Source organism: Lithobates pipiens, unplaced genomic scaffold (genome assembly GCF_037356315.1).
Source record: "Lithobates pipiens isolate NorthernLeopardFrog02 unplaced genomic scaffold, aLitPip1_a1.2 Scaffold_30, whole genome shotgun sequence".
Taxonomy (NCBI): Eukaryota; Metazoa; Chordata; class Amphibia; order Anura; family Ranidae; genus Lithobates; species Lithobates pipiens.
The window spans coordinates 71,048,371-71,064,522 of NW_027507791.1; the positions used below are offsets into that span (position 1 = coordinate 71,048,371).

A 16,152-nucleotide genomic window follows, 5' to 3' on the forward strand; every position below is an offset into this window, starting at 1 on the left:
ATTTTATTATTATTTTTTTTTAACTATATACATAAATAAGATACAAAACAAGAATTGCCTTGAATGAGGCACTTATTGCTTCTTAAAACTTTTTAGGATTGGATATATGTTTTCAAATGCTTCATAGATTTCAGAACGTTCTTTAGCACCTACAAAGAGAACAATCAGAATTAGCCATTTAATAATGGAAGCACCGAACAGTACCTTTTTACCCTACATGATCATGGTAGCCCTTTAACACCCAAAAAAAACACTATGTGTACACAGTTGATGGGCGTATGGTGCTTATAAGTTGCAAAAGGTTAAGGTCACCTAGATTTTCATTTTGCCTAGAATAGGGAAATTACACATTTTCATTGGCAGGTCCCACGGTTGCTGAGAATTAAACCGTCCCCCCCCCCCCCACCACACTTTTTTTACTGCGATATGCTTAAACAGAAAGCATGAGGATTGTACAATAGGAGATCGACAGCAATGGAACCACAGAGGTTTCATCCCTTCACCATGCGAAAACCAAGTTTTGGAGATTTTTTTTTTGTTTTTTACAATGTAAAACACGTCTTCATAAACCACATCCGTTTGGAGGAAGCACACAACCGATTGTTTTATTCAGACAGAAATGTTCGTGGCAACATTCTCTAATATCTCAAAACATACATTCTTCTAGTGAATCAATTTAGAGTTACATTATGTGCCTACAGCTACTTGTGTATCTACTGCATGCCAAGTAGAAACAATGGCAGGTTTCATTCCCTATTACAGGTGCAAAACCCCAACGTCTAGGAGTTCTAATTGACCATTTATGGCTTAGAAAATAGTGATCTTAACACCAGCCACCTCTGTCTATTCAACCCTGCTACTGTAAGCATTTGTCAGTGGTCTTTTTTCCCAGGATTAAAAGAACCGACAGTAAAGCAGGCCATACACCTATAGATTATCTGCAGATTTTCTATGGTTAGATGGAAAAAAGTGGGAGATTCCTCCATCCACACAGTTTAGTGAACATGGAGAAATCTGTTGCACTTTTTCCATCTAACCATAGAAAATCTGCAGATAATCTATAGGTGTATGGCCAGAGTTAGACTTACTATCAGTGTTTCTACAAACCTTCCAGGATGGCAACACATGATGATAGGCTTCTCCCTACAGGAAACACAATCAAATCACAGCTGTTTAAAAGGCCCGACCTTACCCCTTGTCCCTCAGTTGTTGTAAAGTACCTGTAATTGTCCAAACCAATTCACAAGGGGTCTTTAAGCACTTTGGCACTCACCACCTAATGGATACACATTTTCCTCCACCCTTAACAGGGCAGGAAGTAGGCACGCCATCCTGGAAGGTTCGTAGAAACACTGTTAGCGGTAAGTCCAACCGTCGGTTTTCTCATCTCACCTTCCAGAAAGGCAACACAGAGAACAATAAAGTTACCTTAGGCTGCGACTACTGCCTGTAATGCTTTGCCTGAAGGCTAGGTCCTGCTGCAAAAGAACCACCACTCGGTAGTGTTTCAGAAAAGTGTCTTGGTTGGACCAGGTGGCTGCGCTACGAATCTGCTCCCAGGAGGCTCCTGTTATTTTGGTCCAAGAGGTGGCTAGGTCTCTAGTTGAGCAGGTTTTCAACTTTGCTGGTGCATGTATGCCAGAGCTCTCGTACGGTACAGTAAGGGTTTGCCTTTATCCACCTAAAGACTGAAGGTTTTGAGGCTTGAAGCCCTTTCCTTGGTCCAGAGAAGAGGATTAGATCTACATTATTTTACTCTCTGTAGATAAGCGAGGAGGCATCTGACATCTAAACAGTGACATTTCTTTTTCCCCCCTCATTCTCAGCTGTGTCCTATGGAATGCTGATGACACATTGGGCAGATACAATGGATCTGGCCTGAGGGTGAGCCTATCTGGTAGGATCAACAAAAAAGGTTCTTAAATGGATAGACCCTGCAAGTCCCTTACTCTTCTAGCTGTAGTATTCGCTAGGAGGAAGGCTAAATTTTATGGTAAAAAAAACTGAAATGAAACTTCTTCTAAAAGGTTCAAAGGGGTGTCTAGATAAAGGTAGGTCCCAAGGCGGGAACCTAACAGGGCTAGCCCTATCCCTTTAAAAGGTTACTTTGCCATTCTAGCATCAAGAAAAAAAAAAAAAAAACACAAGAGCTGCCACTTGTTCTCGAAGAGAGTGTTGACAGACACCCTTCTCCACTCCATCCTGAAGAAACTCCAGGATTACAGGAACAGAGGTGGAAACAATGCGTTTTCGTTTACACCAAGTACAAAATATTTTCCATACCTTAAAGGTTTATCTTCCATGTTACCAGCTTCCTGCTCAAGAGGAGAGTGTTTATCACTCTGAGCAACATTTACCTCTGAGGATCTGGTGCTCACTAACCAGGCCGTCAGATGAAAAACTCTGCTCTGGGGTGCAGCACTGTACCCTCAGGGAGATGGTCCAGGAGCTTCCAGGGAGGCGCTACTGACAGCACCTTCAAAGTTGCAAACCAAGCCCTCCTTGGCCACCATGGGGCCACTAGGAGGAATAGACCTGAAGACTGGCACGAGTTTCTGAATGACTGGCAAAATCCGTGCCAGAGGGCATAAGCCAACTGGAAGTTCCAGCTCTGTGCTAGGTCATTCAGGCCATCAGACTCTTTACTGAAAAAGGGAGAAATAAGTCTTTACCTTTCGATTGGAAAAGAGGTCGATCTCTGGGCAGCCGAACCTCTGAACTAGTACCTGAAATACTTTCGGGTTCAGTTCCCATTCTCCCTGTCTGACAGGTTGGCGGCTGAGGAAGTCAGCTCCCCGGTCATCCGTACCCTTTATGTGGACCGCTGACAATGAGACCACCCTGCGCTCAGCCCAGGCAAGGATCTCCTTTGCCAAGTCTATAAGGGCTTTGGATCTGGTCCCCCAGATGGTTCAGGTAGGCTACAGCCAGTGTTGCTCAAATATGTTGTGAGTGCGAATACATACGCACCGGGGAAAATTTATATATTTTTAAAATAGAGATTATATATAATCTCCATCTCAACAACTCTAAAAATTCACGTGTAATGTGAATACAGCACTACCTGTACAATGTAAAGTGCAATATGTGCTTTAATGGGCAGCACAGTGGTGTAGTGGTTAGCACTCTCACCTAGCAGTAAGAAGGGTCGCTGGTTCAAATCCCAACCACGACACTACCTGCCTGGAGTTTGCATGTTCTCCCTGTGCCTGCGTGGGTTTTCTCCGGTTTCCTCCCACAAGCCAAAGACATGCAGGTAGGTTAATTGGCTTCTGCCCAAAATTGGCCCTAGTATATGAATGGGGGCCTTGTATTGTGGGCTCCTTGAGGATAGGGACTGGTGTGAGTGTGCAATGTACAGGGATGGGGACAGTTGTAGACACTCACTCAGGTTGAACTGGATGGACTGGTGTCTTTATTCAACCTTACTAACTATGAAACTATGTAACTATGTATGTAAAGTAAATTAATAAGGTGAAAAGTGATCAATATGCAGGAACATTGACATACATATATACACGCACATTTTGTATGCATCTCCATTGCAGATGCAGCAATCTGCCTTCTTGGGATTTCTTATATTGGCCCTTGGATTGTTAGTCTGTTTAGTGGCTTCCCCCTGATTGGCCGCTGTGGCCTCTTCATTGGATTTATATTACGTAGGGTGTACCAAGATGGCAGCACCTCAGATGACGTCCGTGTGATGAAACGCGCAAGGCGGGACATACTTGTTACGCAATACGCAATTGCAGTCTCCTCCGTACTTCCGGTTTTCAGTCAGCTCGGTTTTGGAACGCACACCGAACGCCGGAACTGCAAGGGTCTCTGTTTTTGTTTTATGGAGTTGGAGTATTGGAGCTCCAAGCAACTCTTAGCTAGTATTTTTTATTAAATAAACACATCTGTTTGATGGATTTATGCTATGAGGCTCATCCTTTATATGCATGTGGATGCCCATTGGTGAGGAGTCCTAACCATCCCTGAGAGGAGAACGGCGTTGGAAGGCTAATAGTCATCTAGAACGAAGGGAGATCCTGGCAAGGGGGACATCGCCTTCTGGATAGGATTATTACGCCTGTTACCCCTGCAGGGGGGTGGCACTCTGTTGAGTGCAATCATAAGAGGGGGAAGTGTGTGAAGGAGGGACGCACTGAAAAGTCACCTTAATTTTTGCCTTTTTGTACAGATTTTCACTTAGACGGTGGTTGCTTTGTTTTTTATATTTTTATTTTTTGGACACTAATTTTTTTGGACATTTATTTTCTTTTTTTTTCTTTTCTTTTTTTTTTAAATGCCACAGGATTACACACTTATCACTTTACTAATAATTTCTTATGTTTTATTTTTATGTACACATTTTGGACATTATATTGATCACTTTGCATTGGCACTTTCACCTTATTAATTTACTTTACATGCACATTGCAGTTTACAACTAGGGCTGTATTCACATTACACAGGAATTTGAGAAGGAGAGATTTTATACATCCACACATATACATGAGCAAATCTAGACTGCTTTGCCTACAACAGTGTTTTCAAAGGCTTTTAAGGCTTCGCTCACTGCTCCAAGCACCGCAAGACTGGAAGAGGATCTGGCTACATTCTTGTCCCAGTTACCATATGCTTTGGCTCTTTCTAGGTGGGCTCCCCATCCCCGGGCACTTGCGTCTGTGGTGACCTTTAATGGATCCCACTGACCCCAGGGTCTGCCTTTTTCCAGATTGCTTGGGACTATCCACCCTTCAGGGAGGATTTTACCCGATTAGACTTTTGTCTAGGGATTCGTCCTTTGTCCCAAGAGGAAAGCTGGAAAAATTGAAGATCTGAGTGCAGTCATGCCCAAATGACTGCTGGAATGCTGGCTAACATGAGTACCAGGACCCTGAGGCTCTCCCTCCTGGAACACACAGAGACTCCGATCAGCCTTCTTATGGCTGCGACTACTTTCTCCACCTTTTCCCTTGGGAGGAAGAGCTTGTGAGCACAAGAGAGTGTCTACCCAGTAGCCTAGGTAGGTTTGGAGCTGAGCTGGCTCCAGGGATGATTTCTCCATGTTTACAAGCCAGCCCAGCATTTGCAGGACATAGATCACCCTTTAGGTATAGGTTTTCACCTGAGCAGCTGACGGACTGAGGATGAGCAGGCCATCCAGATAAAAGGTATTACTGCTATCCCCTGGAGGTGAAGAAAGACTACTGCCTCTGCTAGGATCTTCGTGAAGATTCTTGGACTTGGCTCTAGTCCAACAGGGAAGTGCCCTGACCTGCCACTGGAAAACCCCTTCCTGGGTTACTACCGCAAATCTCAAGAATGCCTGGTGTTCCAGGAAGATCGGGACATGTAAATAGGCATCCATGAAGACATCCTTTAACACGTTTCCCCAGAGTAAAAACACTCCATGGAAAACCACAGGTATTCTAGGAATTTGTTTAGGTGCCTGAGATTTATGATAAGGTGGTAGTTCCCTGAAGGCTTGTATACCATGAAAATGTGGGCATAAAAGCCTTGGTATAACTTTTTTTTGGTACTGAACTACCACTGTTTGTCCCACCAGTTCCTGAATCCCTTCTAGTAGGGCTTTCTTTTTTAATGCATCTTTAGGAGGGTGAGTTAGCGTAATCATACGCGGGGTGCTCTGATGAATATTCTAGGCGGTAGACTTTTCCGATCAGTTTGACGATATATGTACAGTCTGAAATTTCTTCCCATTGGGAAATGAAATGATACTCTGCCCCCTACCTTGATTTTGCCATCTGGTATAGTTGGTGGCTTGGCCTGGAGAGGGAAAGAGCAAATTACCTTTATTGCCTACCTCTACTATACCCCCACTGCCTGTTGGGTTCTTAGATTTTTGTTGATTTTGTCCCAAGGGGCCTCGAAAAAAATATCCTGTACCTTTCCAGTCTGGGTTTGACAGGAAAGGTCTTCCTTTTCTGAAGACCTGGACAAAAAAAACTTTATCTAGGCCTAGCCCAAGCAACAATGACCCTTCAAAAGGCAGACTGCACAGTTTGGCCTTTGAAGCAAGATTGCCTTCCCAAGCTTTAACGCATATGGCCCGCCTCGTCGAGTTAATGAAGGCACCTGTTTTGGCTGAGGCTTTTACGAGTCCACAGCCACATCAGCCAAGAAGGCTACAGCCTTTCCTATCACTGTAAAGAAATCTAGGACTGCCTGAGGCTCATTACCCTGTGAGAGGTGTTTACCAAGTTTTCCTATCCAGAAGTCTACATTCCTGGAGACACAGGTTGCTGCTAATGCAGGGGCCATAGAGGAATTGGCCTCCCAACTTTTTTTAAGCAGACTCCAATTTGCAATCCATTGCATCCCAGATGTTCCCAGAGTCCTCAAAGGAGAGGTCAGACTGTTACCGGGGAAAGGGCGGCGTCCAAGTTAAGGACCTTCAGGAATCTCTGCTTCCTCCTCAAAAGGGCAATCTTCTTTTCCAGGTTTAAAGGTCTGACCAAATTCCTTTCAGGAAATGCCAATTCTTGCAGAACTACATCCTTCAAAGACTGGGATAGGGGAAATACCCTTGATTTTTTTTTTACCAACCCCCTGTACATCTTATCCTGTGCAGAGGTTTCTTTAACTGGTTCAGGGATGTCTTCAGTGGAATAAATAACCTAAAAAGGAGTCCCTCAAAGTCCTATAGGCCAAAGAGATGCCTGCTTAAAACTGATGTCTTCCACATCACTATCCAGATCAGCCGCCTCCTTTGAGCTGGGCTCAGATATTGCCAGGCTTTCTACTTCCTCTAGCTCTCCTTCCCTGGCCTGAGCCAGGGGAAGTCCCTGAGAGAGTGGCAAAGACACTTGGTCCTGGTTTTGACAGTGAACGCAGAGGAGGGGCCCTCTTTAGTTCCTCTGAGTCTACCACCCGATGTGGTTACAGAGGTGCAGAAAGATTGAATAGCGGCCAACATTTCCTCTTGAACAGATTTAAAAAAATCTCTCATTAATCCTGAGGCCTCTTTCCGGGCCAGTTTGTCTAAATCCCACGCCAAGCCTTTTTGTTATCGGTGTATTAATCTTTCCCCACAATGACCATACTTTTTAGTGGCACTAGTGCTAGCAGATGTAGAAGGTGGTTTGTCAGAGACCTCCTGAGCTCCACTTGGGGAATCTGCAAAAGAAGAAGAGGAAAATCAATGGTTACTCCTCCTGCCCCCTCCTTAATGCCTTCAGACCCCCTCGCCCCCCCCCCCCCCAAAAGGTGAGAGCATGGGCGTTTACCAGGAATAACTAAAGTATTAGCCTGGCATCACCCCACATAGTAGGTAAATGGCCCTGGCTTTCTCTTGCCCGCAGCCACCTGTTGCCGCTTTTCCATCCTCCTTCTCCATGTGGTGGGTCCTGACAGACTTTCAGCTCCTTGCAGCTCACCGAGTCCTGGTGCAAACAGGAGTCCTTCAGCTTCCGCAGCTGCACGGGTCTGACGTCACCTCCACACTTTAGCCCCACTTCCTGGCTCACACTGGGCACGCTCCGCTCCTTCCTGCTCTGACCAAAGGTTCCGGCTTCAGAGCGAGGCTTGGAGCACGCCAAGTCCTCCACCTGGTGTCTTACATCGTTTGGACTCCAGAAAAATGGTGCCCGTTGTACACAGGTGAAGGCAGCAGGAGACCTGAGCTGCTGAGTGGCGCAAGATCCACCTGGACCGCCTGTACAATGCCGTGGGGGTGACCTGTGTAGAGCTCTGAAGGTGTAGGTTAGTGCGGCCCTCACTGGTGTTCCTAAACCTGGCTCACAGGTGTACCATCAGACTCCTAGTTCTGGTAAGGGGGGGGGGGGGACCAGACGTTTTGCTGAGGGAGAAACAGTCAATACTGTGGGACAAGGGGTAAGGTGGGGCCTTTTAAAAACACTATTGACAACCACCATTTCCTCGGAAAACGGATACCCACTTAATGTAATGCACATGTATTTTCTACTTGATTGCTTGAGAGACTCACCAGTTAATACCACCTTTCCAGACACAAAAATGAGTAGTACAATTCTTGGTTTCACCATCCTGTAAATGAGGCCTGGAAACAATTCTGGTTCATAACTGGAAGCATAACACATTTGAAGATGAACTAAAGAAACTTTAAATATTCATTAAAGCAAGTTAGTACACATCATTGCAAACCTTTCTTAAAATATTCTTAAAATATTTAACATTTCTAGAACTCAAGGACTGCCTTTTCACATATACTACATGCAACAAGTGAAGGTCGGTAAGGTCACTGGTTTCTAGAGACTTGGCATGCGGTGTTTGTTTCGATTCTGGTTCTCTTAGAATTATTTTTTCAGCATTACCACCTCCAACATCATTACAAGACACTTATGTTGTTGTACAACTTAAATGCTTTTTACTGTCTTTTACAAAAACATACATACCTAAACTCCAGAGAAAACATTTATGCAGTTTTTTTTTTTGGTACCGGTAGCTGCATTTGTTTGCTTTTGAACTTTCCTTTATTTTTTTATCTGCCATTGTATACTTCATGTCTTAAGGTGATCACCATACAAAATGTAGTGCTAGCTTTAACTAGGGCAACGTATTTAGAGTCCCAGGTTCTATTCCTGCTAGTGCACCAGCCAGGTAAACAGCAACGTCTCATTTTTGCATCCAGAAATCACAGTCAAGGAGGATTGCCTTTTTAAAGTTTATTACAGCAGTAACTTGGATAAGTTTAGGGAGCTGTGGGATACTTTACATTAGTGACTGGAACAATGAAGACACTTCGTTGTATAAGCTCTAAACAAAGACTAGACTTCAAACATATCTGCCTTTGGTACTCTTGGAACCTAGAAATCGAATTGTACCTGCTGAATTGCTGGTGGGTAAGAACAAGTCCTTCAAGCCGTATGGGGAACCTCACGTCACAGCTTCCAACCATATTCTGAATTTTAAAGTCGAGAAATTTGGCAGGGAATCCCAGCTTCTGTACAACTCGAGCGTACTTTCTTGCTGCCAGCCGTGACTGCTCTTCACTATCAAACAATTAAACCTCCTGAATAATGCTACTTTGCTGGTTTATTTGAAAGAAGAAAAAAGCTAAACATTTTGTTAAAAAGGGGGGAAAAAATAAACACCCACACGGTAAACAAGCCTTTCCCGATTTCTAGAGCTGATATTCAATTTAATTTCCTAACCAGCTAAGGTATGCTACAACGGAAAAATAGGATTTTTATAACAGCTTACCTGTAAAATCCTTTTCTTGAAGTAAATCATGGGACAGAGAGCCTCAAGTATTTACTTAATGGGTTATGGGCCACCTTCAGGTGTTGACACTGGTATACACAATACAGGAAGTTCACTCCCCTATATAACCCCAGTTTTTGTAGCCAATATACTTAAACCCCATAAAACCCCCATACTCCAAGAAAAGGATTTTACAGGTAAGCAGTTATTAAAATCCTATTTTCTATATTGTACATCATGGGACACAGAGCCTTAAGTAATTAAGTACGTCCCATAGCAATGTTACTTGAAGGGAGGGCGACACAACCCGTAGTGTACCCCCAGACCTGAGGACTTATACTGCTGCTTGAGGCACACTGTGCCCAAAAGGCAATATCCTCATACCTCCTTACATCCAATTGATAAAATTTTGTGAATGTATGCACTGAAGACCAAGTTACAGCCTTGCAGATCTGATGGAGGCCTGGTTACACACTGTCCAAGAGCACTAACCGACCTGGTAGAGTGCACCTTAACTTGAAAACGGGGAATCTTACCCTTTAAATCATAAGCTTGAATTATCACTTGTCGAACCCACTTCACGACAGTGGATTTCAACGCTGCCTGTCCTGTCTTAGGACCCTCTGGCAGAATAAACAAGACATCAGTCTTAGGAATCTGAGCAGTTTTCTTTAAATAGATTTTCACTCCTCTCACCACATCATGACAATGTAGTGACTTTTCTTCCCTGGAACATGTTTTGGAAAAACGATGGCAGGACAATATCTTGGTTCAGGTGAAAACCTGAAACTACTTTTGACAAAAAGCCTGGATGAGGTCGTAACACACTATCCTCATGCATAATCAAATATGTCTCTTTACAAGAAAGAGCAGCCAATTCTGAAACCCTCCTTGCTGAGGATATAGCAACCAAAAATACCAGCTTCCTTGTCAGAAGGAGTAAAGGATTATGCTGCATCAGTTCAAATGGCTGTTTTTGTAACACTGACAAAACTAAATTTAAGTCTCAAGGGTGATTTAACTGGCGGGTTAATCCGCATCACCCCTTGCATAAAACCCTGGACTAAAGAATGTGTAGCAAGCAGTCTTTGGGATAAAATAGTTAAGGCTGAGACTTGGCCCTTAAAGTACTGGAGTCCACTAACCTGATCGACTCCATACGAAAGGAGTGGATTTTCAGGAGCAGATTTACATTCCTTAGATCTAGAATGGGTCTGACATCTCTATTTGGGTTTGGTACTGTAAAAATGTTTGAATAAAACCCCAAACATTGCTCTTCTGTGGGGTTCTGTATGATCACCCCCTGAGCCAATAATCAGTATAATGCTTGAAAACAGAGGATTGCCTTTTCCCTGGATCCTTGGGAACGTTTGATCTCAGAAAACGAGACTGTGGAAACTCCCAAAATTCTAGTTTGTATTGAGTAGAATTATAGGGGTCTGATAATGTTGAAAATATATTTATATTTATATATATATATATATATATATATATATATATATATATATACACACACACACACACACACACACACACACACACACATATACATACACACACACACACATTCTGTCGCTTTAAGACTTAAGAGTTTTCAGTCTATGATCACCTCCAGATAAGAAGAAACTTCCTCTTTGCTCCGAGAAATGGACAGTCTTATCCAACTGGTCTGAAACAGTACCAAGATGGCAGAGCCCATGTTTTATTTCGCTTCATATCAGTCACATGATTTAACCACCCATTTAACTGTTCCCTTGCTACTAAGATATGAATGCCGATTGGACTAAACTGTCAGGAAATGTTCCATCCGCTGATAATATCTGTCTTTTGGTGTGCAGTACTGAGGTCCATCAGTAGGTGTCTCCTGGCAGTTTGGAACTGTCAGAAGAGATTTTCCCTGCTGGCGTTATGTCATCTTTGGGCTGCAGTACTGGCGTCCACCAGTGGATGGATCCTGGTAGTGTGGAGCAGACAGCACCTCCTGCAATCAGGTGTCAGTTGAGGCCAATCACAGGCCTATAAATAGCCATCAAGCACTCACATGTTTGCTTTTTTTTTTCTTGCGCCCTGACCTGCTGCTTGTGATCCCGATTCTGAACCTGTTCCTGTGCCCTGAACCTGTGACCCGTGTTTCGGCTCCTGTCTGATCCTGTTTCCCTGTCCTGGTCCCTACCCTGTCCCACCTGTTACCGTCATCCCTGCCCTGCAGTCTGATCCGTCCATCCTCTCCCTGTCTTGTGTTCCTTACCCCATCTGCTGATCTCCACATGTATGACCTTGGCCTGGCTTGTGTCTCCGATTCTGGACTGCCCTTTGTTTATCTACTGATCCTCTGTGCATGACCCTGGCATGGCTATCATTTATGATCATGGTATTTCCCATTTATTGTACACTGTCTGTTATTTGGGGGTCTCTCGTTGGTTGCACTGTGTGGTTGTATTTATATTATTTACTTCCCTTAAAAAATCTTCCTATTTCCCTTATACACGTTTGGGTTTCCTCTGTTGCAGTCCACACAGTTCTGGCCTTATCTGGTACATGACAAACCATACGATCACACCTATAACACGCCTAGTGCTTATGCATATTCATAAAGTATATATATTGTAAAATTTATGTTTTTAGTCAGACACTTCCTGTTTCGTTCCGCCTGGTAGAGATGGAAGTCTGTGTGTTGTGTCTCTCCACTGCAGTGTTTGTATACAATAAAGCACCTTATCATATGGTCTGGACTCATTATCTCATCACCTGTCTTGTTTTGAGACCACTAAAATCAATTTTAACAGTATCCTAGAGACACTGTGGCGAGAACCCATCTGTCCTGAATCTCCCTTTGCCAGACTTCTGAGTATTTCAGAAGTCTACCCCCCACTCTGGTGAGGGGGGATGCCTCTTCATGAGGCTTTAGTATTCTGCTGTGCAGATCTGCAGCCCCAGGTCTTCTTTTGTGCCTTGGTCTGACCCTGAGGTTTTCCTCTAGAGTCTGATCGTGGAGGCCATCACCACTGCCTGGAGTCAGTTTTAATGAGGGACATTTATAAAAAAAAAAAAAAATATTGCCAGTCAAAAAATAGTACTCTTCACTAGAAATCGTCTGGATATATTTATCTAAATCATCGCCAAATAGTCGCTCCCCATGAAAAGGGAAAGAAGCTTTTTGCAAGGTGCTTTGGCTGACCAATCTTTTAACCAAAGGGTTCTACGCATGTGCACTAGCACAAGGCGGGATGCCTGGCGAATAGAATCTTTCATAGCATCTATAGCAAGACATAATGCCTGGTAATTTGGCCAACTCAGGAGCCTGTTGTGCAAGGACCTCCTTAAGAGCCTCTGAACTGGTCCTTTAACGACTGACAGAAAAAAGGGCTTTTAACCACTTAAACCCCGGACCATTTTGCTGGCTTAAGACCAGAGCACTTTTTGCGATTCGGCACTGCGTTGCTTTAAATGACAATTGTGGTGTCATGCGACATGGGTCCTAAACAAAATTGACGTCCTTTTTTCCCACAAAATAGAGCTTTCTTTTGGTGGCATTTGATCACATCTGAGGTTTATTTTTTGCGCTATAAACAAAAAAAACAAAACATTTTTTTCACTTTTTGCTATAATAAATATTCCCCCCCCCCCCCCCAAAAAAAATATATATAAAAAAACATTTTTTTTTCCTCAGTTTAGGCGATACATATTCTACATATTTTTTGGTAAAAAAATAAATAAATCACAATAGGGGATAGTTTTATGGCATTTTTATTATTTTTTATTTATTTAATTTTTTTACTAGTAATGGCGGCGATCAGCAATTTTTATTGTGACTAACATTATGGCGGACACGTCGGACATTGCTATATAAAGGACAATGGTCCCAAAAACGTGTCAATCAGTGCTATACAAATGCACCGATTCCTGTGTAAATGACACTGGCAGTGTAGGGTTAAGTGTGTCCTAGAGGCGTGTTTCTAACTGTGGGGGCGTGGCTGTGATTTACAGATCACTTGTTGCTAGGCAGAACGGGGAGATGCTGTTTACGTCGGCATCTCCCCGTTATCCCTCCCCATGAGATGATCGTGGGTATTACCGCGGCGATCGAGTCCACAGGACCCGCAGTCGGACTCACAGGGGTCCCGACCGGGACCGGGACGTACCTGTACGTTCATTTGCCTGTCCGTACCATTCTGCGGACGTACATACTCGTGCGCTGGTCGGGAAGCTGTTAACAGGAATTTCAACTTTTTATCTGTTGGATCTTTAACTTGTCCAGTAGACAATGTCCAAATGCTTAAACGCTTATTCACACTGGAAATCGCAGTGTCAACTGCTGGAATCTTCCATTTATTTGTGAATTTTTCCTCCATGGGATAGAGAAATGAGAAAATCCCTTTGGAGGGAGAAAAATGCTTATCCGGATGATCCCATTCAGCATAAATAAGCTTTTCTAGTAATGCATGGACAGGAAACGCATGCAAGGGCTGTAAAAGTTTCGAAGAAACCGGATTTTCAGCAGTTAGGGGTAACATGAAAGTGGAGCAAACCATTTCTCTAAGGATTTGTACCCCAGATTGTGAAGCTGAATCGCCAACTGTTTCCTCCGCAGAGGAATAATCGGCTTGTTTTTCCTCTCAATCGTCTGGGGGTAATACCTCATTCTGTCCCCACGGCTTCCTATCCCCTTGGATGGAGGATGTGATTAAAGCCATTAATCTTCCTTCTAAGCCCTGCAGGGCAGAGGAAAATGCATCTTCAGTCACGTATACAGGGGCTGAAGTGTGAAAAGCAGTTGCACCATCAATCGGTTCCAAAAACTCACCCTGACTTGCCATACCTGGTATCTCTGGAGAGGATGAGTGTGGAGGCATGACTGGAGTTCCCAGCGCCTGGGGGTGGAACTTTTGGTGCCTTAGTAGTAACCTTGGAAGCCATGGCGCTAAGCGCAAAAGCAGGAGGTACTCTAATAGAATGTACCATTTGCTGAGCAGTTGTAGAAAAAACAAAATGGTAAAGATTAATCTGATGCTAAACCATAACGTCTTTTCCTGTACTGGAAATGCTTGTGTACACCCCTCAGGTGTTCCAGTACTTCTGTGTCCTGCAGCAGACTCCTCATTCAGCTCCTCTGGTAGACACTTTTAGTGATAAGAGCGTCAGCCTTACAAGACCTCTCAGGTGTAAGCCTGATTGCCTGTGCACGTGTGCTTCCATGAGGATGCCGAGTCCACACACGGTGCCGACTGCTAGTCAAAAAGAAAACCTCAGCTCGTGCACAGACGGCACAGCATTCGGGTCTGAGACACAGATCCGAAGGAGGAGGAGAGGAGGCTACAGCCACCATGAGGCGTTTCCATCTTCTTCCCATCTGGGAGGGGCTGGCTTCTTTTCATGAAATAAAGGCAAGTAAAAACAAACAAATGTTCATCTAGGAAAGCCATCCCGCATCCCTCGAGAGAGGGGGGGGGCAGACGGGGGGGTTCTTTACAGTTTGGCCCATAACCCATTAAGTAATTACTCTGTGTCCCATGATGTACAATAAAGAAATGCACCTTTACATGTCAGTTCTCTGCTGAAGGCGCTTCCATCTGCAACTGGTGACGTCAGTCCGTGCATATGCACAGGAGTTGCGGTTTATGGCACAGCTCTGTCAATACCCTGGTTTATTACTTTAATTAAAAAAAAAAAAAAAAACATCATCCTTTACAACCATTTTCAAGCATAGTAGGGGAATGCTAGAACCTGCCACCAACTTTTTACTGTCTTATGCCACGTACACACGATCAGACTATCCGGCGGACTTAGTCTTGGGGACAAACCGCCGGAAAGTCCACGGACTTTCCGAATGAGCGGACCTGCCCCCACACGACCAGACTTTTCTGGTGGACTAGGTCCGTTTGACTACGGCGGGAGTCCGCCGTACTTTTGAAATGAATGGACTTGCCCACACACGGAAGAAAGTCTGTTCATTTTGAACGCGGCTCCAGGTAGCCAAGACTAGCGCAGGAAGTCAATGTCACCACCTTCGGTGGCGAGATTGACATGTCACTGGTATGGACTTAAAAGGGAAGCCCTACGCCGGAAAAAAAAGGTGTGGGGGTCCCCCCCAAGGTCCATATAAGGCCCTTATAAGAGCACGCAGCCCAGCCGGTCAGGAAAGGGGATGGGGACGAGCGAGTGGCCCCCCCCCTCCTGAGCCGTACCAGGCCGCGTGCCCACAACATGAGGGGGTGCTTTGGGGAAGGGGGGCCATGCACCCCCCTCCACCCCAAAGCACCTTGTCCCCATGTTGATGAGGACAAGGGCCTCTTCCCGACAACCCTGGCCGTTGGTTGTCAGGGTTTGCGGGCGGGGGGCTTTTCGGAATCCGGGGAGGGGGACAAGACCCCCGAAGTCAGAAAAAGACCCCCGGGCGGCGACAAAGAAGAAAGCCAGGCTCCTCCGCTAGTAAAAGAGCTAGTAGAAGATAGCGGAGCAGTCCGGCGAGAAGACCCCCCCCCCCGCCAAGACGGAAGAAGACCCCCAGAGCTGTGCAATAAAATATTTTAAACCCTTGTGTGTTGCGTTTTATTAAAAAAATTTTCACAGGTGAATGAGTATGGGTACATTGTACCCCATACTCATTCACATAGGGTGGGGGGCCGGTATCTGGAGGCCCCTTGTTAAAAGGGGCTCCCGGATTCCTATAAGCCCCCCGTAGACGCCGACAATCAACGGTCAGGGTTGTCGGGAAGAGGCCCTCGTCCTCATCAACATGGGGACAAGGTGCTTTGGGGTGGGGGGGCCGCACGCCCCCCCCTTCCCCAAAGCACCCCCTCATGTTGAGGGCACGCGGCTTGGTACGGCTCAGGAGGGGGGGCAGCTTGCTCGTCCCCACCCCATTTCCTGACTGGCCAGGCTGCATGCTCTGATAAGGGTCTTATATGGACTTTGGGGGGACCCCCACGCCCTTTTTTTGGCTTCCCCTTTAAGTCCATA

At 44.9% G+C, this 16,152-nt stretch overlaps 1 protein-coding gene across 2 annotated transcripts in view; it reads right to left on the minus strand.

Annotated features, from left to right (window-relative positions):
* The window catches only part of TBPL2 (TATA-box binding protein like 2), a 50,178-nt gene continuing 34,026 nt past the window's right edge, over positions 1-16,152 (minus strand). Inside the window, exons 5-7 of one of the 2 annotated variants that reach the window (XM_077463393.1) lie at positions 8,814-8,981; positions 7,958-8,052; positions 1-149 (exon numbers count right to left, since the gene is read on the minus strand). In XM_077463393.1, the coding sequence (XP_077319519.1) occupies positions 73-149; positions 7,958-8,052; positions 8,814-8,981 (340 nt within the window). In that variant the 3' untranslated portion in view covers positions 1-72. The remainder of the gene's footprint in view (positions 150-7,957; positions 8,053-8,813; positions 8,982-16,152) is intronic. The other variant, XM_077463394.1, reaches the window with a different exon arrangement.